This window comes from Jaculus jaculus, chromosome 22 (assembly GCF_020740685.1).
Source record: "Jaculus jaculus isolate mJacJac1 chromosome 22, mJacJac1.mat.Y.cur, whole genome shotgun sequence".
In the NCBI taxonomy this organism is placed as follows: domain Eukaryota; kingdom Metazoa; phylum Chordata; class Mammalia; order Rodentia; family Dipodidae; genus Jaculus; species Jaculus jaculus.
This window is the reverse complement of record NC_059123.1, coordinates 10,131,111-10,154,775: the sequence shown is the minus strand read 5'-3', so window position 1 is coordinate 10,154,775 and position 23,665 is coordinate 10,131,111. Positions and strand designations below refer to the sequence as shown.

Here is a 23,665-nt window from a genome sequence, read left to right as displayed (position 1 = left end):
ACCTGCAGGCGCACGCACGCCGAGAGGCACGCGTAGTCCCCCCCCCCCCCCGCAGCGCACCGTTTGAAATGAAACGTGGGTCAGGGATGTGACTTGTACTGGCTCTTTGCCTTATTAAACGGAATAAAGAATCAATGCAGTCCAAACGGAAGGACACAGGCTTGGCGAGATGGTTCAATGGATAGAGCGCTTGCCTTGCAAGTGTGAGCGCCTCAGGCAGGATCTCCGGAACCCATAAAGACGCCGGGCACCGCAGGGGTGTCTGTAATCCAAGTGGATGCAGTAACGGTGAGAAAAGGGCGGTGGGAACAGGAGAACCTTCCAGATGTTTGTGGTCAGCCGGCTTGGAGAGGACAGCAGCGGAGGAGAGATCTTGCTTCAGAGAGATGGGAGGTAAAGACCCTACACCTAAATGTAGCCCTCGAACTTCCACATGCATGCCAAAGCCATGGCTCGTGTGTGCTTGCACACACATGTAGACATACACACATAGAAAAAGAAAAAAGAAAGAAAGAAAAGAAAAAGGGGATTTGAAGACAACAAAATGCCCTTCATAAATATGGTCTTAAATAGTGACTTTAAGCTGGGTGTGGTGGCGTACGCTTCCCCAGCACTGGGGAGGCAGAGGTAGGAGGATCGCCATGAGTTCAAGGCCACCCTGAGACTTCATAGTGAATTCCAGGTCAGCCTGGACCACAGGCTGCTTAAACCTGTCTGAGAGATTCTTTCTTGCCATCTAAGAGCTCTCCTGGGAAGGGTCTTGTTCCTGGTCACATGCCTAGCATTAACACAGGTCAGCACAGCTCATGATTAACTTTTCAACAGGTGTTTCCAGGGTCCCCAAGGGCTTGTTTAAACCCAATCAAAAGAGCTCACAAAACCGACGTGGGAGAAACCCCCATGCCCATCCCAGGAGCTGCTGGTGCAGGTACTCAGTACTCACACACGTGACCACGTCACGTCTGATTCTGAGGTTGTTGCAGTCGGGTTAGCATTGCTGGTAGAAATCACCCAAGCAAGAGCAGCTTGTGGAAATAAGAGGTTTATTTTGGCTTACAGGTTTGTGGGGAAGCTCCACAACGTCAGGGAAAACGATGGCATGAGCAGAGGGTGGACATCAGCCCTTGGCCAACATAAGGTGTACCGTAGCAAAAGGAGAGTGTGCCAAACACTGGCAAGGGGAAACTGGCTATAACACCCATAAGCCCGCTCCTAACAATACTCTGCCTCCAGCAGATGTCAATTCCCAGATCTTCATCAGCTGGGAACCTAGCACTGAGAACACCCACCTTTATGGGGGACACCTGAATCTAACCACCACAGGTTCTCTGGCTGAAACGAGAACCACTTTCCAGTGAAGGGTGGCAGTTCCAATGTAGGGAAAATTACATTCTTTCCCATTTTACAGCCTTTCTCTCTCTCTCTCTCTCTCTCTCTCTCTTTTAAAGGTTTTGTTTGGCTCATTGCAGAAAGGCTATCTATCAAGCAGAGGTTCTCAGACTGCATCAGCTGTCGTCCATAGGTCAGAAAACAGGTATGTTTTCCTATTCATAATAAAGATGTGCTGCTATGCACAGGGAGGAAATTCTGGAAGGAGTTCATTTTCTCTCTTAGCAATCCTAGTGCACATCAACTCTCCAATTCCAAATAAGTGGAAGCTTACAGACCTGAATGCAGTCATGCCCACCCACCAAACAAGATTCAAGGCCTCTGTTTGGGGGCGGGGTGGTCCTACTCTGCCCAAACCAAGAGATTGGCTCTTAAAAGATGCAACCATAAACCGGGCGTGGTGGCGCACGCCTTTAATCCTGGCACTCGGGAAGCAGAGGGAGGAGGATCACCATGAGTTCGAGGCCACCCTGAGACTACATAGTGAATTCCAGGTCAGCCTGGGCTAGAGTGAGACCCTACCTTGAAAAACAAAACAAAACAAAACAAAACAAAACAACAACAACAACAACAAAAGATGCAATCACATACAAGTGCACGCGTGCGCACACACACACAGTCCATACACACAACTTTCTCTTCAATGATGCAAAAGCTCCTTTTGATAACTTACAGCCAGACAAGTAACTGGAAAGTCAGGGAGAATCCAAATTCACCGTTTAAAAAGCAGCCTCTACACATATACACATTTTCCCTTTTAACTTCATATGTTTCCAAAAAAATATGTGTTATTTTTCAAAAAGCTGACAAAGCTAGCAAATACCCTCCTCAGCTTAACAGTCTTCCAGAGAGCACGTCCGACTGCCATAAAACGCAAAAATGGATATTTAATTCAAGAGCTATGTAACGTCTAGCTACCTTTTCCCCGCTGTTTCACAGTATTTCATTATTTTGTTTAATAAGTTCATCTCCTCGAGAATTTTCTCTTCACCTCATATTATTAAAAGTAATAAGTTTTTCTGGACCGGGGGTTTCCCAACAGAAAAACCAATTTATGTGTGTCCTTCAATAATGACAGGAAAAGATTATTTCCCATTATATTGCATACTTTTCATATCACCACCACAGCTTATCATTCAATAAATGTTACTCTGCAATTCTTTCCTTTCCTCAAGGAAGTTTAATTTCTGCATTAACCTGTTTTCACTGGCCAACGCCTTGCCAGAAAAACCTCTATGTCACAGCAGAATTAGTTCGTTAAAGAACCCATTTAGGAATCTCTTGTCAGTGATAAAATTGTCTTCCGTTAATAAAAGGACATGAAGTGAGTGTACATCTTGATCACACGTACGGACGGCAACACTCACACTCTCTCTGTTAAAACCATTTTCCCCCACAAATGTATTCTTTTATAATGAAAGGTAAATTAAACATTTATCTTAATAAAGGTAACTCATTCACACTCTCCGCATTATAAAGATGGTTATCTTGGTAGCTGTGACAAGCATTATAAATAACATTATCTTTACTCTGAAGGTGTTTTGCTGGCAATAACATACCTTGGTTCCAGTCTTCCAGAAGAAATCTCTAATGGCCCGTAGCATGACTATGGCTACTGGCAAGGTGGCATTTACTGTTTCTTTTCCAGTAGATGTCTTAATAAAGTCTGATCCTAAAACCAAAGCAAGAAAAAACTTCCATGTTAATTAAAAACTTACTTTTGACACTTGAAAGAAATGAGTTGTGTATATTTTGTTTCTTGCGGATCACTATGTTTTGCTTATTTGAAAAGCTAAAGTGGAAATCTGTGCTTAAAATAATCCTGTTTATGATTTTGTCTTTCCTTACCACAGCATAAATTAAATTAGACACTCAATGGATTTTCATTGACCTCTGATGCTCTTGCCTACATACTTGTACACTACCAATTAAATTCACGTTAGTTTATTTGATGCGTAATTGAAATAAATAAAAACAATTTTATGCCCTGTGCATAATATCATGCATCACAATGCTTTTGCACAAACCGGGAGTGCCTGCTCATTTCCCCTCATTTTCTCCTGCTTGATGGGAAAGCAAACAGTAAGTACAGTTAGACAACCCAAGAATTGCGGGGAGCTGGTTTCGCTTGCCTCTGACCATTCACAAGACACTATGTCTTCCAACCAGATGAGTATCTTCATGAAGGAGACCATGCTGTCTCAGTTTGCCAATCTCTTAAACAACTTTCTTCTCTCAAATCCATCTTCAGTATATGCGCCACAAGAATGGCTCGAGGAGCTGAAGTGACGGAGGCCGAGAGGTGCGCCGGGCACATGCTCTTTGTTCTAAAGCCGGGTGTTTTAAACGTGTCGGGCCGGTTACTGAGTACTAACATGAACTCCATCTTTAAAGTAGGAATCGAAACGCAGGAACACTGGGGAGGTCTCTTGACGTCATATAGCCCAGGGTGCATGTGTGTGGAATTTCAGCTCCAGAGATCCACCTTAAGCAGCCTACAGCTGACTCTAAGAAACTTACCCGGGGTCCCACTGAGAATCCACCTTCCAGATGGTACCTCGCCAAATAGTACTTAAAATGGGATCCATTCCCAGGCAGTGTGGGCCCACCAGAGAGAGTAAGGGAGAGAAAGAGTGTGGCAGTGGGCAGAGAAAGGCCGACCAGTACAGGTAGACAAGAGAAGAAAGAAGTTCTGGTATTCTATTAAGGTAAGGTGACAATAGATTATGAGAATGTGGCCAGTACCCAGTGTATATATGTACTAAAACATTGCAGGTTCACCTCATAAATGTACAATAAATGCACTCAATTTCTATGCCAACTTAAATGAATTACCTTTTTAGAGGGGGAAAAGAAAACTGCAGACTCCCAGTCGCTACCGAGGACCAACTGAATCACAATTTAACACATACGTGGTTTTTATGCCCATTCATGACCAAGGCGACTCCAGCTCCAAGACCCAATTTCCCAGTCTCTCCATGTCCATCAAAGAAGGCAAGGTTAGGATGTAAGGGAGAAATAACCACAAGCTTCCCCCAGAGCCACCTGGAAAGAGACCCCCTCCACAACTACTCTGTGGGATGAATGCACGAGACATACCTTCAGTGAGCACGTGTCTGAGACAGCCACACATTTTCAAGCCCTTGCCCTGAAAACCGCATCCTGTACATGAGGATGAAATGGGAACCCCAAGGCATGGCCGCACGATGGACTAGGCTCAAACCTGGCTTCTAGTTTCTGCTCTCACATTCTATCTCGTATGTAAAATAAACCTTTGAAACACCCGATTTGTTGCACTGGTTACACAAGCAATCAAAGGAGATGTTCTGGGGCTGGGTCGCTGACTTAGCAGTTCAAGCGCTCGCCTGCAAAGTCAAAGGACCCTTGTTCGATTCCCTAGGACCCATGTAAGCCAGATGCACAAAGTGGCGCATGTGTCTGGATTTCATTTGCAGTGGCTGGAGGCCTTGATGTGTCATTCTCCCTCTCTACATATATTCCTTTCTCTCCCTCTCTCAAATAAATAAATGAAACATCTAAAAATAAAACTAAAAGGTTTATTTTTTTTAAAGAGACAGTCTGTAAAATCACTCTCAAAGCCCTCAAGGTTTGTATAAACACAGCTGAGGCGAAGGCCTTAGGCAGGTGCGGCTCTAAGCTGAAGAAGAAGAAGAAGAAGGAGGAGGCGGCGGCGGCGGCGGCGGCGGCAGCTGTACGCAGAGCTCACGGGTCATTCTGGTGGGAGCTCAGGTGACCAGCATGCTGACGGAAAAGCACCCACGAGAGGCTGGGCTCCTGATGTTTCTGAGAGTAACACAAGGATTCTACCAGGAATTGGGCTTGGGGTCATTCTTGATATATTCTGGCAAAGAATCTATGTTCTGTCCATGTCTTGAAAATTTGAGTAATAGCCATTTGTATTTCAAAACACCTTTCTCTGGCTTTTGTCTTCCATTGCATTGTTCTCTGTTCAGGTTCCCTTTCATCTCCTTTCAGGCTTGCTGATGCACCCACCAAAAACAGCAGATGGGAGGAAAGTGTTTATTTTGACTTAAAGTCTCGAGGGGAGGCTTCGTGATGGCTGGGGACAGTGTGGCATGAGCAGAGGCTGGACATCATCTCTGCCACAGCAGGTGGTCAACAGCAGCCAGAGAGTGAGCTAAGCTCTGGCAAAGGGGAGTTGGTTATAAAAACCCTGAGCCCGCCCCCCCTTTGCAAACAACACACCTCCTCACTTCCTCCAGCAAGGCTACACCTCCCAAGATGTCATCAGCTGTCCAAGCATTTAGAACACATAAGTTTATGGAAGACACCTGAATCACACCACCATACACCCAATGCTATAAAGTGCCCCTGCTTTTATAATCCTGTACAAATAATAATTTATGTTTTCAAAGTGCCTTTTTCTTTTTGAGGTAGGGTCTCACTCTGGCCCAGACTGAGCTGGAATTTACTATGTAGTCTCAGGGTGGCCTAGAACTCATGGCGATCCTCCTAGTTCTGCCTCCTGGGTGCTGGGACTAAAGGTGTGTGCCACCACACCCAGCTGAAAGTACTCTAAATTTCTGACTTTTATTCAGAATCAATATTATTCAGAACAATGGTTGTCAATTTCTAAATATTTGAGGATTTTTAAGCTACTGATTTCTAGTTTAGTTTATCTGTCCTTCTTTTAAGTGTTGGTATATACCAGGACGATCTGTCTTAATGAATGTGTCATGTGAACTTGAGTCACCTGTTGTTAGAGCTTCCTGTATATGTCAATTTGATCATTTGAAGAGCAAAGCTATTCGGGTCACCTGCACTTTGCTGATATTTGGCCTGCTTGAGTTATTGCTTACTAAGAAAAAGGAGCTGAGTCTCCAGCTGTAATAGATCTCCCCCCCCCACCCCCCCGCCAGCAACAGAGTCTTACCTTTTACTTCCAGAAGGTTAACAGGTGCTTTGGCAATAGCCCACATTGCTTTTGGGACCTCATGAGTCTCCCTGACCCACAGCTCATTTTGCTTCACATGTTTTGACACTCTCTTGCTGGGTACACGCTCATTCTAGGCTGCTATGCCTTGCTGAGGAAATGGCCCCATGGCCAGACGTATAACACATTAAAAACAAAGAAAATCTTTGACTATGAACCTGGAGTCTGTTCTACGTGGAGTTAATATAACTACTCCTAAGTGTTAGCATAGTCTAACATGTATGTATGCATGTGGTGGGCATACACATACGCATGTTAGTGTGGGGGGCACACACGTGTCAATGTTGGGTGTCTCCTTCAATAACTCTCCCCACCTTATTTATTGAGGCACGGTCGTTCATTGAACCTGGGACTCAAGAGTTCAGCTAGGATGGCCAGCCAGCAACTCTTGGGGTCTCTTTTGTCCCTGTCTCCCCAGCAGACTAGGGTCAGTCACGTGCTACCACATCCAACGTTTTTTGCGTGAGCAGAAGATCTGAACTTAAAGCTCTCACGCTGGTGTGACAAGCACTTTACCAACTGAGCCGTCATCCGGCCCCCGTATCTTTCTCCAGCCCTTTGCTTTTCACCTTCTGAGTCCTTAAAGTGGATTTCTTATAAACAACACATGGCAGGGCTTGTGATTTTTTTTATAATCTTCTTTTAATTGGTATATTTAACCATTAACATTTAAAGTGATTATTGATTTTGCTAGATTAATACCTACCATGCTTATAACTCTTATCTGTTGCATTTTTCCTTTGTTAATTTTTATATCTCTTCTTTTGTCTTCTCGGACTTCTCTGAGCATTTTATGGTTCCATTATATCTCCTTATCATGGGAATTACATTTTCATATGCTTTGTAAGGTTGCCTCGAATGCTTAATACATATTTTTAACTAAATTAAATCCAACTTTAAATAACACTTACCACCGTTGGTTCTGCAGATATCTTTAACTCGGTGTGTGTGTGTGTGTGTGTGTGTGTGTGTTTGCACGCACAGGTGCCCATGTGCCAGTGCACACACGTGGAAATCAAAGGACAACATTGGGTGCTGGCCCTGGCCTTGCCCCTTGTTTGAGGCAGGGTCTTTTTGCTGTGGTCACTGCATTCACCAGGGTAGCTGTCCTGTGAGCTTCGGGGGATCCTCCTGCCTCTGCCTCCTATCTTAATGTAGGAACACTGGGAATACAGGTGTTCAGCTACGACATCTGGTTTAATGTGGGTTCTGAATTCACGTCCTCACACCCACATCCACTGAGACTTTATTTATTACTTTATTTTATTTTACAGAGAGAGAGAGGGGGGAGGGGGGAATTGATGTGTCAGGGCCTCAGCCACTACAATCAAACTCCAGATGCTTGCACCACCTAGTGGTCATACATGACCTTGCACTTGCCTCATCTTTATGCATCTGGCTTACGTGGGATCTGGAGAGTCAAACATGGGTCCCTAGGTTTCACAGGCAAGCGCCTTAACTGCTAAGCCATCTCTCCAGCCACAGTGAGCTTCCTAATATGTTGCTAATTGTTTCTCCTGTCTTATAACACGGCTGTCATTCATTTTACTCACTCATGTGATATAATCACCTAATGGTATTTTATTACTTTAAATAGTTACCTTTTATATCAGTTTTTTAAAAACTCAGAGCTTATGGTTGATGTCCTTTTCTTTCTTCCTGAAGGATTTCTCTTAACATTTCTTTCAGACCATGACTCTAGCAGTGCCTCCCTAAGGATCTGTTCAAGTTCAATTCAGGACAGGAGGATAATTTCAGTGGACACAGCTCTAGGCTGCTTGGGTTTCCCTTCTGTCATTAAAACATGTGGGGGGGGGGGGTGGGCAGGGCAGGTCCAGAGGTCAATGTTGAGTGTCTTCCTTAACTGGACACTGGAGGCAGTGTCTCCCCTGAGAAACCCAGACATCATGAACACTGCCAGACTAGCTGGCCAGTGAGCCCTAGGGATCCTCCTTGTCTCCACCTCCCCAGTGCTAGGAATTAAAGGTGTGAGCAGCTGTGTCTGGCTTTTACATGAGCACTGGGATCCTCATGTTTATGTGGCAGACACTTGACCTGCTGAGCCATTCCCCAGTTCCTTTTAAATACTGTTAAGAATTTTATTCTGTATTGCTGAAGACTCCACATGGTTGAGCTGCAAGGTCACTGAGAAATCTGCTGGAGCTGAGCTGAAAAGCCCTTCAGCTGGCAGAAAGCTGGAAAAGGTGATACTACATGCAGCTCAATGGGAGAAAGGAGTCATCAGCAGTGAAAACAGTGGACACCGCAAGCCTCAAGTTTGGCTAACCATGCCAAATGACTGATCAAGTGGGTGTAAGAGTGGCATGTCTGTTGTGGGGGAAACCAATCACTCTCTAATTGGACTGGAGGCCTGTTCGTGGGAGGGAATGCATACCTGGTACTGAAAACCTAACCAAAAGCCCATGGCAAACAAAGTCATGAGCCCTAGGAGTGTAACGCCTGCTCTTATCTGGCTAAATGTATGTATGTACTATGCTCAACAAACTGCCTTGTAAGCACTTCTCTTAATGTTCACACCCATATTAATGCTACTCTCACTTTTAGTTAGAGAACCTTCTCTTTTCAGATGGCAGTGACCACTGAGATGCCCAAAAGGCACCATAGCACTGAGAAGAAGTGACTGGAGTGCTCAGCACTGAGACATCTCTACCACACCTTCCAAGGCTCAGGGTCTAATGAGGAAGAGGTGGCGGAGAGAATGTAGGGGCCAAAGGAAGGGTAGGACTCCTTACAATGTGCTCCTTCAGACACTAAATGGCCTGGATATCCATGACCTTGTAGTGCCCGACAGTACCTGCACAAGACTATCATAAAAGAGGAAATGATGATGACATCAAAATAAAACAGAGACTGATTGAGGGGAGGGATATGATGGAGGTGGATTTGTGAAGTGGAGAGTGGGAGAGGGGAGGGAATTATCATGGCTTATTGTCTACAATTACAATTATGAAAAAAAAAAGAGATTAAAGCTGGGTATGGTGGCGCATGCCTTTAATCCCAGCACTCAAGAAGCAGAGGTAAGAGGATCGCCGTGAGTTCAAGGCCACCCTGAGACTACATAGTGAATTCCAGGTCAGCCTGGGCTAGAATGAAACCCTACCTTGAAAAAACAAACAACAGTAACAACAAAAAGATTAAAAAGAGTTAGAAAAAAATAAAAGGATGTTACTCTGTTCATGTTTGTTGACAATTTCAGATGCAAGTCCACTGACGTTCTTTCCTTTCTCTTCAGAAGCTAAGGTGTCTTCTTCTCTTTCTGTCGTTGACTTTCTTCACTTTGAATATGATACATCTAAATGGAGTTTCTTAGTTTGATCTTCCCTGCAGCTCTGAGCGTCCCGGGCCCGTGGCTTGGCATCAGCCCTTAGTTCGGGGAAGATGCTCCGCTACCTGTCTGTTGTCCCTCTGGTCCTAGGCCTGCTTGATTCCATTTGTACTGCAACCACACATGCGTTGCGACTTTGGTAATTGTCCTCGAGATTTGGATGTTTGTATCTTTTGTTGGTTTGCTGTTTTCCTTCTTTACAGTTTCGTTTAGGAAGTTTCTGTTGACCTGTTTTCATATTCACTGAATCTCCCCTCCCCCGCCAAGCCCTCTGTCACCCAGTCTACTGCTGGTGAAGACATTCTTCACGTCCAGAACTTCCAGTGTTGTTACGTGTAAGTATTTCCTTTTGATCCCTCTTTAGTTTCTACCTCTATGGTTAGGTTATCTCTATTCCTTTGTGTAAGCTTTTTTTGTTTTGTTTTGTTTTGTTTTGTTTTTCGAGGTAGAGTTTCACTCTAGCTCAGGCTGACCTGGAATTCACTATGGAGTCTCAGGGTGGCCTCAAACTCACGGCGATCCTCCTACCTCTGCCTCCCGAGTGTTGGGATTAAAGGCGTGCACCGCTATGCCCAGCTTGTATGTAAGCTATTATTTTCAGTAAGATCATGAATATAAGAACCATGGTTATCTTAGATTCCCCGTCTGATGTAATGCTATTATGTGGATGCACCTGAATCCAGTCTCTCTGTAGGATGTGGTGTTTTCAGGGAGGGCTGTCATACTTCCTCATCTTCTCACCGCCTTTCTGTGCCTCTCTTCTCCTTCTTTGCCTTGTTAAGAGACATATATTGAGTAACAAACTGCAATAGGCAAAAAGTGTGATGGTTTGAGTAATAGGCCCATGAGTTGGGCTGTATTGAATGTCTGTTGCTGCTGTAGGTGCCACAGTCCTTGATCTCCTATAGTATCTTATCTTCTACACACTGGATCCAGGCTTCCCTAAAGCTCCTCTTCAGTGACAGTCTAACAGCTCTGTCATCTGGCTGCCTGGCGGTGTGACAGTGATGGGAAAGGAGGCGAGTGTTACACGACCTAATGACTAGGTGGCCGCTTTAGATGTCTGTTCAGCCCCCGGGGCTGTAACTCACAAAAATGTATCTTGATTTTCTTCCCCACTTGGTGGGACAGGACTAGCAGAGGGGAAATGATTTTGTCCCCAGTAGAGAAGAATGCTCAAGTCACTTGTCCTAGAGAGTGGGCTTTGTTCTGCACGCATCTGGAGCTCCTTTGCAATGGTAAGAGGCCCGGTACACCCCTTCTCTCTCTCTCTCTCTTTACAAATAAATGCATTTTTAAATAAACTTAAAGATGAGAGGGCATATGGACAAGCTCCACCATTAGAGAAACAGATGTGCAAAGGCTAAGATATGTCCAAACAGTAAACGGCATCCACACCTGCAGAACCTTCATGGGGCCAAAGTGGAGATTGTATGAATGTGCGTTTTATTTTATTTTACTACTTTTTATTTTCATTCATTTGAGAGAGAGAGAGAGAGAGAGACAGACAGACAGACAGACAGACAGACAGACAGACATCAGGGCCTCTAGCCACTGCAAATGAACTCCAGATGCATGTGCCCCCTTGTGCATCTGGCTTATGTGGGTCCTGCGGAATCGAACCTGGGTCCTTAACCTTCACAGGCAAGTGCCTTAACCGCTAAGCCATCTCTCCAGCCTCTTTTATCTTTACTTATGTGTATGTGTGAATGGGTATGTGGCAGGGAGAGGGAGATCAGAGCAGCTTCTGTGTTCTACCTTCTTTAAGACTTGCTGCTGCAAACGGGTCTAGCCCATGAGGAACTTTCCAGGAGTGCTGGGGAACTGAACCTGGGTGAGCAGGCTTTGCAAGCTCTTGCTTTTAACCACTGTGCCATGTCCCCAGCTCCTGAGGTAGCTTGGTAGTGGACCACTTCCTTAGCCTGCCCGATGTCCTGGGTGTATCCCCAGGGCCAAGGGCTTCCGGTAAGTGTTCCTTGCCCCTCCCCCAGGGTTCTGAATGAGCATCCATCATTTGGCTCTGCCGTTTAGGTCCTTGAGATCTGCCCACACACATGCAGTGTTTTCTGCTACTGAATTCTCTGTACTGGGTTTCTTAAGTACGGACAATAGAGTCAGAGGGCACACGGCTCAGGCGCTGGGAACTGGCTATTTCTTTAAATATAGGGGGGAAAAAAGAAAACAACCATCCAGGTTTGATTACACAAAATATTTTAGCAAGTGCATTAGTACTTTATGATTGTCAAAAGCACAATGGGTTTCCAGTGGGAATTGGTAGGCACACACTTTGTTTTACTTCTCATTTTAATATTGCTTCCCTTGTCTCTTTCCTGAAACAAAATTACCTCAGAGAAATAGATGCTGCCAACCAAATTACCAAAACCACCTAGTGCTGTCGATTCTCCTCAGAGCGCCTGTGAGTCCAGCACTACCCCACCCTACCTCCTGCATGCTCAGCTCAGGGTGGGGGGCAACCTGATGAGAAAACGCCTCACAACCACAATCAGCTAGCCACACAGACCCCTTTCATCACACTCACAAGTTCAATGAAACGAAGTAATGGTCAAGCTAAGAAAGGCCTGACAGCGTCAAGGGTAACACAATAAACAGTCCAGTATTCAACTGTGGATTTGTCCAAATTAAAATGAATAATAAAATTTTAGCTTTATATTAACTTGTGTTTTTATTTCCCTAATTTGAGATCTTGAGCATAGTACTTTTTGTGGTGTGGTCTAAAGCTACTCACAGCTTTTCTAAGGCCTATAATTATGAGTCTCCATGGTACAGTTTCATTAAAAACTTTCATTAAACAACAGCTGCCCTTGTATATGGTCTTCTAATCAATTTGGTCAAACAGAATGACTTCTAATCAGCTGTTGATAAAAATAGAAGATGAAAATTTAATTCTAATAGATTAACCACAAACTCAAGACAGTCTTCAAAATCCATCTAACTCTATTCTCCAGTGGATTTAATGACTATTCAGCAACTCATTACTAAATAGAACAAGATGAACATTTTCCAGTTCATTAAAGAAATGTACTATGTATTTTTGCATTGTCCTCATGATTCGTTACAGGGAGTCTTAATTACAAGATAATGGATAATGGTTATTAAACGCAGACTGCAGTAATGAAGCTCTATTCATTTGCGAACCTCAGAGACTGCAAAGAGAGGAAAATAAAATTACTAGCTTCAAAAGATTAACGGATCAAATTATTATTCAATTTTGAAAATCTCATTCAGACTTCATAGAAACAAGAAGAGATTAAAAACTAGTATTAAGACCAAACTAGCACATTCAAAAAAATAATATCTTAAGGCTATTACTGTATAATAAGCTTCAGATGTGATTATTAGAAAAACATATAGCTAACAATGGGAAAACACACATTTGTATTTCCTGAACAAATCTTATTTATGATATAGGAAGTGACTAGCAAGATCTGAAAGAGAGTCTCGGTGAATGTGGGAGACACGTGTTACTAGACCACAAAAGAACATCACAATGGAAGGTATTATTAACATTTTATGCTTTAGGGATGAAAAATAGGATTTAAAATCAACTGCTGCTTGAGAAAGCTTGTCTTTAAGTGGAATTCACGCCAACCCTATAATAAGAGCTTCCAGGTTCATTATCCATTAGCCCCATGTTTTCTGGCACTCTCTAGGAAATTACTGACTAAAGGCAGCAAGAGAGTTTTATATGGTGATTCTAACACTAATTTATGCCTGAAATCTGCAATGAGACCCTTAAAAAAAAATACACAGAGTGCATGAAAATATAAGGCTCTGAATTAAAACAGGACCTTCAGATACTGTGTTTGTACGGTCAGCACAGGTTTGGAAAGCGTTCAGGTGCGGCGAAGCTCTGGCCTCCTGCAGGAGGACCGTCAGGGTCAAGGCCGAGGCCAGAAGGCCCCATGGAGGTAACGTCACCACGCTGACCCTCCCACTGAAGACAGCTATCCCACAAAGACCTGCTTGCGTCATCTGAGTTAGACACCCCCATGGGAGGAAAGGGTGAAATGTTTGCTGAGAGAGAGAAGAAGAGCATGGGAAGAGGGAGAGATGGAAAGCCCCGTGCTCTGCTTTGTTTAGTCTCTGTTTGTTTAGTCTGAACAAACAGCCATGAAAGCTGTGGTACAGGGTCCCACCCACTGAGGAGCCTGGCCACACAGCAGGAAGGCGTGTCCTCATGCCGGGAAGCACCCACGGGTGCAGGCTTAGGAAGTATCTTCAACAGCGCAAGGAGAAGCTTAGCTCATGAGGACACTATGTCTTGCGTTTGGCCTTTCTTCAATTATATATATATATATATAAATCAAAACACACACACATATATATATACACATATACATATATATGTGTGTGTGTGTATAAATAGACAGAAGTGCCCATTTTAAATAACATGAGCCATATGATTCAAATGGATGACCAGGTAGGAACGCTGACTTGTAATTCTTGGTAACAGTGATGTCATGGGGAGAAAACTCTGAACAGTTATACCAGACGCTCAAGGACAGGCAGCAGAACCTTGACAAAAACAAGGGTCTCAATGATGCCCTGTGTGCCACAAATTTCTTTTCACTTAAAAAAAATTTGGAGGGGGGGTTGTTTAAAATTCAGAATTGTAGTAATGCTGGAAATAAGTTACTAATCAAGGAAATAACTTTTATTTATTTATTTACTTCAGGTAACATCTCACTCTAGTCAAGTTGAGACTGGAATTCACGATGGAGTCTCAGGTTGGCCTCGACCCGACCTCACAGTGATCCTCCTAACCTCTGCCTCCCCAGAGCTAGAATTAAAGGTGTGTGCCATCACTCCTGGATGAAATAGCATATTTGGGGGTAAATTTAAACTCTGCAATCTTTTTCAAAAAATTTTATTTAGTTGAGAGCACGAGAGAAAGAGACAGAGAGAGAGAGAGAGACAGAGAATGGGTGCGCCAGGGCCTTTAATTGCTTCAAACGAACTCCAGACGCATGCACCACCTTGTGCATGTGGCTTATGTGGGTCCTTTGGCTTGGCAAGTGTGGTGGTTTGATTCAGGTGTCCCCCATAAACTTAGATGTTCTGAATGCTAGGTTCCCAGCTGGTGGAGATTTGGGAACTAAAGCCTCCTGGAGGGAGCACATTGTTGGGGGCGGGCTTATGAGTTATTATAGTCAGCTCCCCCTTGCCAGTGTTTGGCACACTCTCCTTTTGCTGCGGTCCACCTTATGTTGGCCAGGGGGTGATATCCACCCTCTGCTCGTGCCATCGTTTTCCCCTGCCATCGTGGAGCTTCCCCTCAAGCCTGTAAGCCAAAATAAACCTCTTTTTCCCAGAAGCTGCTCTTGGTTGGGTGATTTCTACCAGCAATGCGAACCTGACTGCAACAGCAAGCAAGTGCCTTAATCACTAAGCCCTCTCGCCAGCCCTGTGATCTTTTTTTCTTTTGGCGTGTGTATGCGTGTTCACGTGTGTGAGCAGATGTGTGCCCTGTGCGCGGGGCTGAAGGCGGAGGCCAGAGCAGATTGTCAGCTCTCGCTCACTGAACCTGGAGCTGCCATTTCCGCTCAGTCAAACTGACTGACTGACCAGCGAGAACCAGCTGTTCTCCTGTCTCTGCTCAGCTCAGGACTGGAGTTACAGGCGCCAGTGGCCATGCCTGGCTTTTTACCTGGGTGCTGGGGGACTGAACTTAGGACCTCATTGATCTGGTGGCAAGAGCTCTTATCCACTGACCATTGTAGCTGTGAGGTGGTCTCCATTAATTCGGTTCTAATACTCTTAACTGCTGAATCACCTCTCCCTAGTCTATTTGGTTTTTCAAGTTGCTGTTGGAGGCTGCAGAGATAGCTCAGTGAGTGGAAGGCTTTGCAAGCACAAAGACCTGAGTTCAATCCCTGGAAACGATGTCAAAAAGACAGGTATTGTGATGTAGGCCTACAATCCCAGCCCTGGGGGAGGAGTGAAGGAGATTTTATTTTGTTTCAAAGACGTTTCCGGTCAGGGGTCCCCTGGGCAAATTCTGAGGAAATTTGCCAATTTCATACCAGATAAAACATGAAAATGTACCCTTGGTCTCCTTCCCATTACCCCCTTGTTTTTAGTTTTAATTTATTGGTCAAACTGATGCTGACAATCTGTGAGGTGTGTATGCATAGGTATGTGTGTATATTACATGTATGCTAACATATTATTGACTGACACATTTTAATAGATTTCTGCCATAATTCAGAACAAAAAGGGTTTCACAAAGAAAGAAAACATTAAATGAATTTTAACTTGGGATTAGAAAAGAATTTCCTTCCAACAGCAGCTGGAATGGCCATCAGATACTTTTGCCACTTGGAACTACACATTTATGCAAAGTGACATTTGTAGCACTGACAATTAAAGAAATCAAAATCTATCAATGCTAAAAACAAAACAACAACAACAACAACAAAAAAACCACTGAACCACTCCTTACATGCAACTGTCCGGACAGAAATTGGCCTCAATATCCATGACCTCACAGTGCCTTGCAATACCTACGCAAGACCCTCAGAATAGGAGAAAAAGATAATGACATCAAAAGACTAATGGACAGAGGGAGGGGATATGATGGAGAGCAGAGTTATGAAAGGGAAAGTGGGGGAGGGGACAGAAATACCATGGTTTGTTGTCTGTAAGTATAGAAGTTGTCAATAAAAACACATATATTAAAAAAAAATTTAAACCTGTCAACTTTAAAAAGAAAACACTGAAGCTGGGCGTGGTGGCACATGCCTTTAATCCTAGCACTCAGGAGGCAGAGGTTGGAGGATCACCGTGAGTTCGAGGCCACCCTGAGACTACATAGTTAATTCCAGGTCAGCCTGAACCAGAGTGAGACCCTACCTTGAAAAACCAAACCAAACCAAACAAAACAAAACAAAGAAAAAGAAAGAAAGAATACACTGATGATATGCTACATCCCCAGATATCAAATATTCAGCCAAGATTTAGCTCTTTATGCCACAGTAAAGCAAGCACAACCAGCTCATTAGTACACACATATGCTTGTCTCTAATAAGTACAATTTTATGTCTACCAAATATTTTGAGGAATAAGTGTCCGTGATTTTCTTATTGGTGCTTTATTTGTATACCTACTTTATTTATTTATTTATTTATTTATTTTGGTTTTGCAAGGTAGGGTCTCACTCTAGCTCAGGCTGACCTAGAATTCACTATGTAGCCTCAGGGCGGCCTTGAACTCACAGCGATCCTCCTACCTCTGCCTCCCAAATGCTGGGATTAAAGGCGTGCGCCACCACGCCCGGCTGTATACCTACTTTATATGCTACAGGCTGTGAGCAGAAAAAGTGCTGGTCTACATAATAACTCTGGCAGCTAATGGTTATTCTCTCTTGTCCCAACAATTGGGGCTCCGCTCCCAAATGTCAAGATTTCACCTGCTGAAACAAAAGCTCTAGGTGGAAGGATACCCCCACCCCGCCTTCTGAGAAAGCAGGGATAATCTGGTTAGGGAACATGTGAGCATGTGTCTAGAATGCCTAGTCATAGTTAACAAAGAAGTCCTAGTACAAATAACTTCCTGTCTTGGGCATTTGCACTTGCTTCCATGTCTTACAGATCAGCACAGTGGAGGAATCCGCAGCTGGCTGGCCCCTTAATCCTGTCTGCACCTGGCCTGGCTTCTGGTTTCCAAACACAAAGCAGTCAGTGTGATTCTACACTGCAGACTGGCATCCGGGCATGGCTTGTGCTCATGCGTCTGCCCCCCCCCCCAGCCACTCTTTCCAACCTCTGAACCATCATGTGGCTAACGTTTGCTGAGAAACTACGACGGGCTCCAATCCCTCAGAATGGGAGGCACAGAGCTACCCGCGGCTCTTATGCAGGGGACTTGGCACCGTCACAGGAGACCCTGATTCACTTATGCACATGATCTTCGTGCTTTCTTCATCTGACCACACTGAAATCATTAAGGATATCTGTTTCTTATCATGTTTTCTGTTATCATCATGTTTTTCAGAAATTCCATGGTATGGTTGGAAAGGGAAAAAAGTCCTATGTCAGGCCGGGCATGGTGGCGCACGCCTTTAATCCCAGCACTTGGGAGGCAGAGGTAGGAGGATCTCCGAGAGTTCGAGGCCACCCTGAGACTACATAGTGAATTCCAGGTCAGCCTGAGCCAGAGTGAGACCCTACCTCGAAAAACAAAATAAAAAAACAAACAAAAAAAAGTCCTATGTCATGGCAATTAGATTAGTTCCCCAGGATCAAAACAAAATGCCATAAATAGACCCAACATTATTATTAAGGTTATTGTTATTATAACAGCACAGTAGTTTGGATACAGTATTAAAGTTTTGGACCAGCCCACAGAGTCGCATGGACTGATGTTGGGTCAGCAAATGTCCTGTCCGTGGATACGGCAGTCAGAAAGTCATCTTATCTTAAAATGACAAGACCATACCTACCACGTTCCTTTCTTTCACCTCTGTGGTGAGGGGAGGAGGCGGAGGGACCCCAGCACAGGTGGAGGGTGACCCGTTATCACTGCGCTTGGGCAAGAAGGAGGGGCGTGAAGGCCCGTTTTAACAAAATCACCCGCACAGTATGCTTTCAACAGCCACACTTCATCTGATTGTGTATTGTCACGGGCAAGTTTGGAACATATTGTATACATTAACATGAAAAGTCAGCTATGCTTATGTGGAATCTATTAACTTGAGAGAAAATTACTCAAATTGAAGAAATAGCTGCTTAAAATGGATTTGGAAATACATTTTACTGAACAAAGCAAGCTAGAAAATTAGGCTACTTTATCAGGATTAGAAAGTGCTATGAATTTTACACACAAAGCTTTTAAAAACAATACAGAACATATTTGAGATTATCATACCTCAATGTCATCATAAATCTTTTCTCCCCCCTAGCAATTGATGATAAGTCTGTAGAGTTGGGTTTTGCAGTGACCTGTCTTTCACAAAAGAAGCTGTGTTAATTTTTCTGTGGAGAGCTTTATCTCCAGGCGATTGTTCCTCAGTACCTGGAGGGTTTGTACACTTCCCATTAGCAGATGCACAGATGCGGGCGCCTGCCCAGGCTCTCAATGGCCAGCCTCACAGAACGCTGGGTGCCCATCTGCGTCACCACTTCCCAGGCACTTGCAGAGACAATGCTCCTCTCGCCTTCTGTTCCCCAAGAACTTCAAGTGACATTCCTGTCTCTATTTTTCAATTAGGAACGACTTTACTTTTATCTGTGCTCCTTCCCACTCAAGGACCTCCAGAGACCTTGATTCTGCAAGAAAAGAGGTACGCTCAGGCAAAGGAAGAAACTACACAGCCCAGAAAATCGTCCTCTACAAGAAGAGACAGGAAAGGTTAACATAAACTTTTTGCAAGTGTGTGTGTGGTGCACTCATGTTCATAAGGTGTGAGTCGACATGTGAGGATGCGCCCACATGTGTCCATGTGCAGTGTGGTCAGAGGCCGACCATGGGTGTCATCCTCAGTCACTTCATGTCTTAGTTTTGGAGACATGGTCTATCACTGACTGATTCACTAGATTAACCAGCAAGAAAGCTCTGCTTCCCCAGCACTGGGAATGTAGGTACGCATCACAACAGCCGGCTTCTTTGTGGGAACTGGGGATCTGAACCCAGGGGCCTTGTATTTGCTCAACAGGCACTTTATCCACTGAACCAGGTGTGAGTTCACTGCACACCTTATCCACTGAGCATCTCTCAGCTCACTGGACACTTTATCCATGGAGCATTTCTCAGCTCACTGCACAACTTATCCACTGAGCATCTCTCAGCTCACTGGACACTTTATCCATGGAGCATTTCTCAGCTCACTGCACACTTCATCCACACAGCATCTCCCAGCTCACTGGACACTTTATCCATGGAGCATTTCTCAGCTCACTGCACAACTTATCCACTGAGCACTTCTCAGCTCACTGGACACTTAATCCATGGAGCATTTCTCAGCTCACTGCACACTTCATCCACACAGCATCTCCCAGCTCACTGCACACCTCAGCCACTGAGCATCTTTCGGGTCACTGTACACTTTATCCACTGAGCGTCTCTCAGCTCACCGCACACTGAGCTGGATCTACTTGGCACATGACTAACATTTATCTGGGATCTTGTTTGATGTCACACCTTTTTAAATTTCCTTCCAAAGATCTGCCTTGCCCATGAATATTACATATGCTCGGCTCCATACTTCTCATAGAGCATAAGAGCTACGGGATCCTTTTCTAGAACTCATAAATAGAAATGATACTCAGCCACAGAGATGCATATACATTTCAAACGAATAACTCACACACAGGGGTTTATCTGCCCTTCACAGAACTTCCTATTACCAAACTAACCGGTTGATTAAAAGGCCATTTATTTCTAGGATACTTCTTCCTGGCAGAAAACAGAATATAAATAGTTTCTAATGTGTCTACTGCTAGTTATGTGCTTTTTCTCAAGTCTACCTTCCTTCTAAATCTTCAGTTTAACTCTTTGATACACATTTAATATTTTGAATGCTGACAGCAGAAAAAAAGCACGATTCTGATTTCTTTCTTTCCCTTAAAGTATATGCAAAAGTCCATCACTTCTCATGCATTTCAAGGGAGTTACTAAATGTCAAGATCCAAAGGGCACATATGGATAATTTAAAATACAAAACTAAATGAAGAAAGAGTTTTAGGCACTCAGTTTATTACCAAAATGGGAAAAAGAGACTCACAGCAACAGCCTATCATGTAACAAGTCCCTTGGTGCTCCGGGTGTGAGGTGGCAAGTCCTGTCCACTGTCCACTTTTTCTTTTGCCACAAAAACCTTCAGATTTCTTTTTACTCTAAAATATTTTCTTTTTCTTACTAGAGTGAGAAAGAGCAAGCAAGCGAGAACAAGCACACCAGGGTCTCCTGCCACTTGAAATGAACTCCAGACACACATACCACTTTGTGCACCTGGCTTTATACATGGGTACTGGGGAATTGAGCTTGGGCCATCATGCTTTGCAAGCAAATGCATTTAACCACTAAGCTATGACTCTGGCCCAGAGAAGAAGGTTTTCTGCATCACCATGGCTCCACTTTTTATATGTAATGAATGAAAACTGATTAACTACAAGGACCTAAAAAAGGGCCGTCATCTGAGGAGATTCAGAACTCATCCAAGTGGAAATTCAGAGGTTGCCGAAAGCTTAACACTACAGGAGGTTTATAACACGCCCACCAAAACTCAGGGAGCCTTGTGGAAGAGGGAGTGGAAAGACTGTAAGAGCCACAAAGTGGGGATACATGGCATGAGGCACTATTCCCCCCCAACCCAGCTGAGGCTGCCTGGTGCATTCACGACCCCACGGTGTGCCGAGGAGGACCCTCAGCAGGATGGAGGTGGGAGAGAGGGGATGGGAATGAGACCAATATACAACATTTCATACTGTAAAGCTCCTAATAAAAACAGTTAGTTAAGGCTGGAGAGCTGGCTTAGCAGTTAAACTTAAGACACTTGCTGGCAATGCCAAAGGACCCAGGCTCCCATGTGAGATGAAACTGGTTCACATCACAATGGTGGCATTTCCCATCACAAAGCATTCAGCTGCTTACGGATTAAAACCACAGGGTTTCTAGTGTCTGCGATACAAGTTTATCCCAATTCTCTGCTGTTCTGTTCTCCTCATTAAAGCACTGCCCACTAGCTAGTTCTGACGCCCACAAGATGCCATCACAGGAGAGAAATACCAGCCAAGTCACAGCAGAGCAGGTGCCACGCTCTGAATGTAAACTGTCCTCCACAGGCGTGTATATTCAAACAGTTGCTCCCCAACTGGTGACATTGTTCGGGAAGGCTGTGGAACCTTTGGGAGGTGGAGTCTTGCTGGAGGAAGTGGGTCACTGGGCGCAAAACTTGAGGTTTTATAGGCCACCCTCACGCCCCGGTCACTCTGTTTCCTGATGGAGGACACAAAGTGACCAGCTCTGCCTCATGCTCCTGCTGCTGTGTCTCCCCTGCCGTGACAGCCTGTATGGCCTCAAAACTGTAAGCTGGGCTGGAGAGATGGTTTTGGTTAAGACGCATGTCTGCAAAGCTTAATGACCCAGGTTCGATTCCCCAGGTCCCATGTGAGCCAGATGCACATGGCTGGAGTTCACTTGCAAGGGACAAAGGCCCTGGCACCCCTATTTTCTCTCTCTCTCTCTCTCTCTCTCTCTCTCTCCTTCTCTCTGTAAGCCAAGATAAACCCTTTCCTTCCTCAAGTTGCTTCTGGTCCGGTGCTTGCTCAGAGCAATGAGAAAGGAACCCATCCAACAGCAGCCATCTTTCTCAGAGCTGCCACGGTGTTTGGCCCCATGTACGTACATTCCAGGCCTCCCTCCCTCCCTCCCTTCCTCCCTCCCTCCCTCCCTCTCTCTCTCTCACTCAGACTCTCACTACATCCATTACCTATGGAGAATCCAGAGTTCAGGGACTGGAGGACAAACAACTGTTAACTCATTGATGAACTGAATCCAAATACAGGTTTACTGAACTCAAAACCCAGGCTTTGGGCTGGAGAGATGGCTTAGAGGTTAAACACTTGCCTATGAAGCCTAAGGACCCCGGTTCGAGGCTCGACTCCCGAGGACCCACATTAGCCAGATGCACAAGGGGGCGCATATGCCTGGAGTTTGTTTGCAGTGGCTGGAGGCCCTGGTGTGCCCATTCTCTCTCTGTCTCTCTGCCTCTTTCTGTGTCTGTCACTCTCAAATAAATAAATAAATAATAAACTTAAAAAAAAAAACCCAGGCTTTTAACCACTTCAGTAACTCCTGCAGCCTCAACCTGACTCGTTACTAGTTAGTTGCTGCTTGGCAGAAATCCCCGCAGACTCTGCATCCTTTCTTTCCCGGTCAAAATTTCAGCTGGCCCAGTCCAACTGCTTCCTTCAACATAAAATGACTTTGCTGTTGCTTTCCTTCCTGCTTAGAGTGAAAACAGAAGGACTGGCACCGTGGCAGCCATCTTCCCTCGGGAGGCAAGAGCCGGCAGCAGAGGCACCAATCGCGATGCCCACAAGGAACGAGCCGCAGTGATCGCTGGAGCTGCTGCACCTCCAATCTGCCCACCGAGGCCAGGGCGCTCTGCTCCTCACCGCGACACTTGTCCAGTGACATGGACTCCACTTACTTTCACTCTGACGGCACACAAGGCCAGGGGCTCCTGACATCTGTTCACTTCTGATGGGCAGTGCCACCCTGCAAATCTGCTGACCACACGGGCAGCCGGCCCTGGGCCCTGCTCTGCCTCATCCGTGCCTAGCCCGGACCCCAATCTCCCCACCACATCCATACTGTCAGTGAGGCAGAAGGAGTCAAGTCCAAGTGCAGAAGATGTCGAAAGAAAAGCACAGAGAGGGTTGGGAGAGCTGTCACTGACAGGAACGGGAGGGAGCTAACAGGCAGAAGCCACTGAACACTGGGATTTCTACCGTGAGCCCCCCTCACACCACCTGGAGGACCACGCGGCCTGAACAATGACCTGGTGACAAGAGGACCTTAGTAAGAACTGACTTGCAAAACGTCTCTATGCGGCCGGGTGTGGTGGCGCACGCCTTTAATCCCAGCACTCGGGAGGCAGAGGTAGGAGGATCGCTGTGAGTTCGAGGCCACCCTGAGACTCCATAGTGAATTCCAGGTCAGCCTGGGCTAGAGTGAAACCCTACCTTGAAAAACCAAAAAAAAAGAGGGCTGGAGAGATGGCTTACTGGTTAAGTGCTTGCTTGTGAAGCCTAAGGACCCCGGTTCGAGGCTCGATTCCCTAGGATCCATGTTAGCCAGATGCACAAGGGGGCGCATGCATCGGGAGTTCGTTTGCAGTGGCTGGAAGCCCTGGCGCGCCCATTCTTCCTCTCTCTCTCTCTTGCTCTCTGTTTGTCGCTTTCAAATAAATAAATAAAAATAAACAAAAATTT

At 45.0% G+C, this 23,665-nt stretch overlaps 1 protein-coding gene across 1 annotated transcript in view; it reads right to left on the bottom strand.

Annotated features, from left to right (window-relative positions):
* Dera (deoxyribose-phosphate aldolase) overlaps positions 1–23,665 on the bottom strand; it is a 114,766-nt gene that overhangs the window by 3,538 nt on the left and 87,563 nt on the right. The window contains exon 7 of the mRNA XM_045139493.1: positions 2,949–3,061. Coding sequence (XP_044995428.1) covers positions 2,949–3,061 — 113 coding nt within the window. The remainder of the gene's footprint in view (positions 1–2,948; positions 3,062–23,665) is intronic.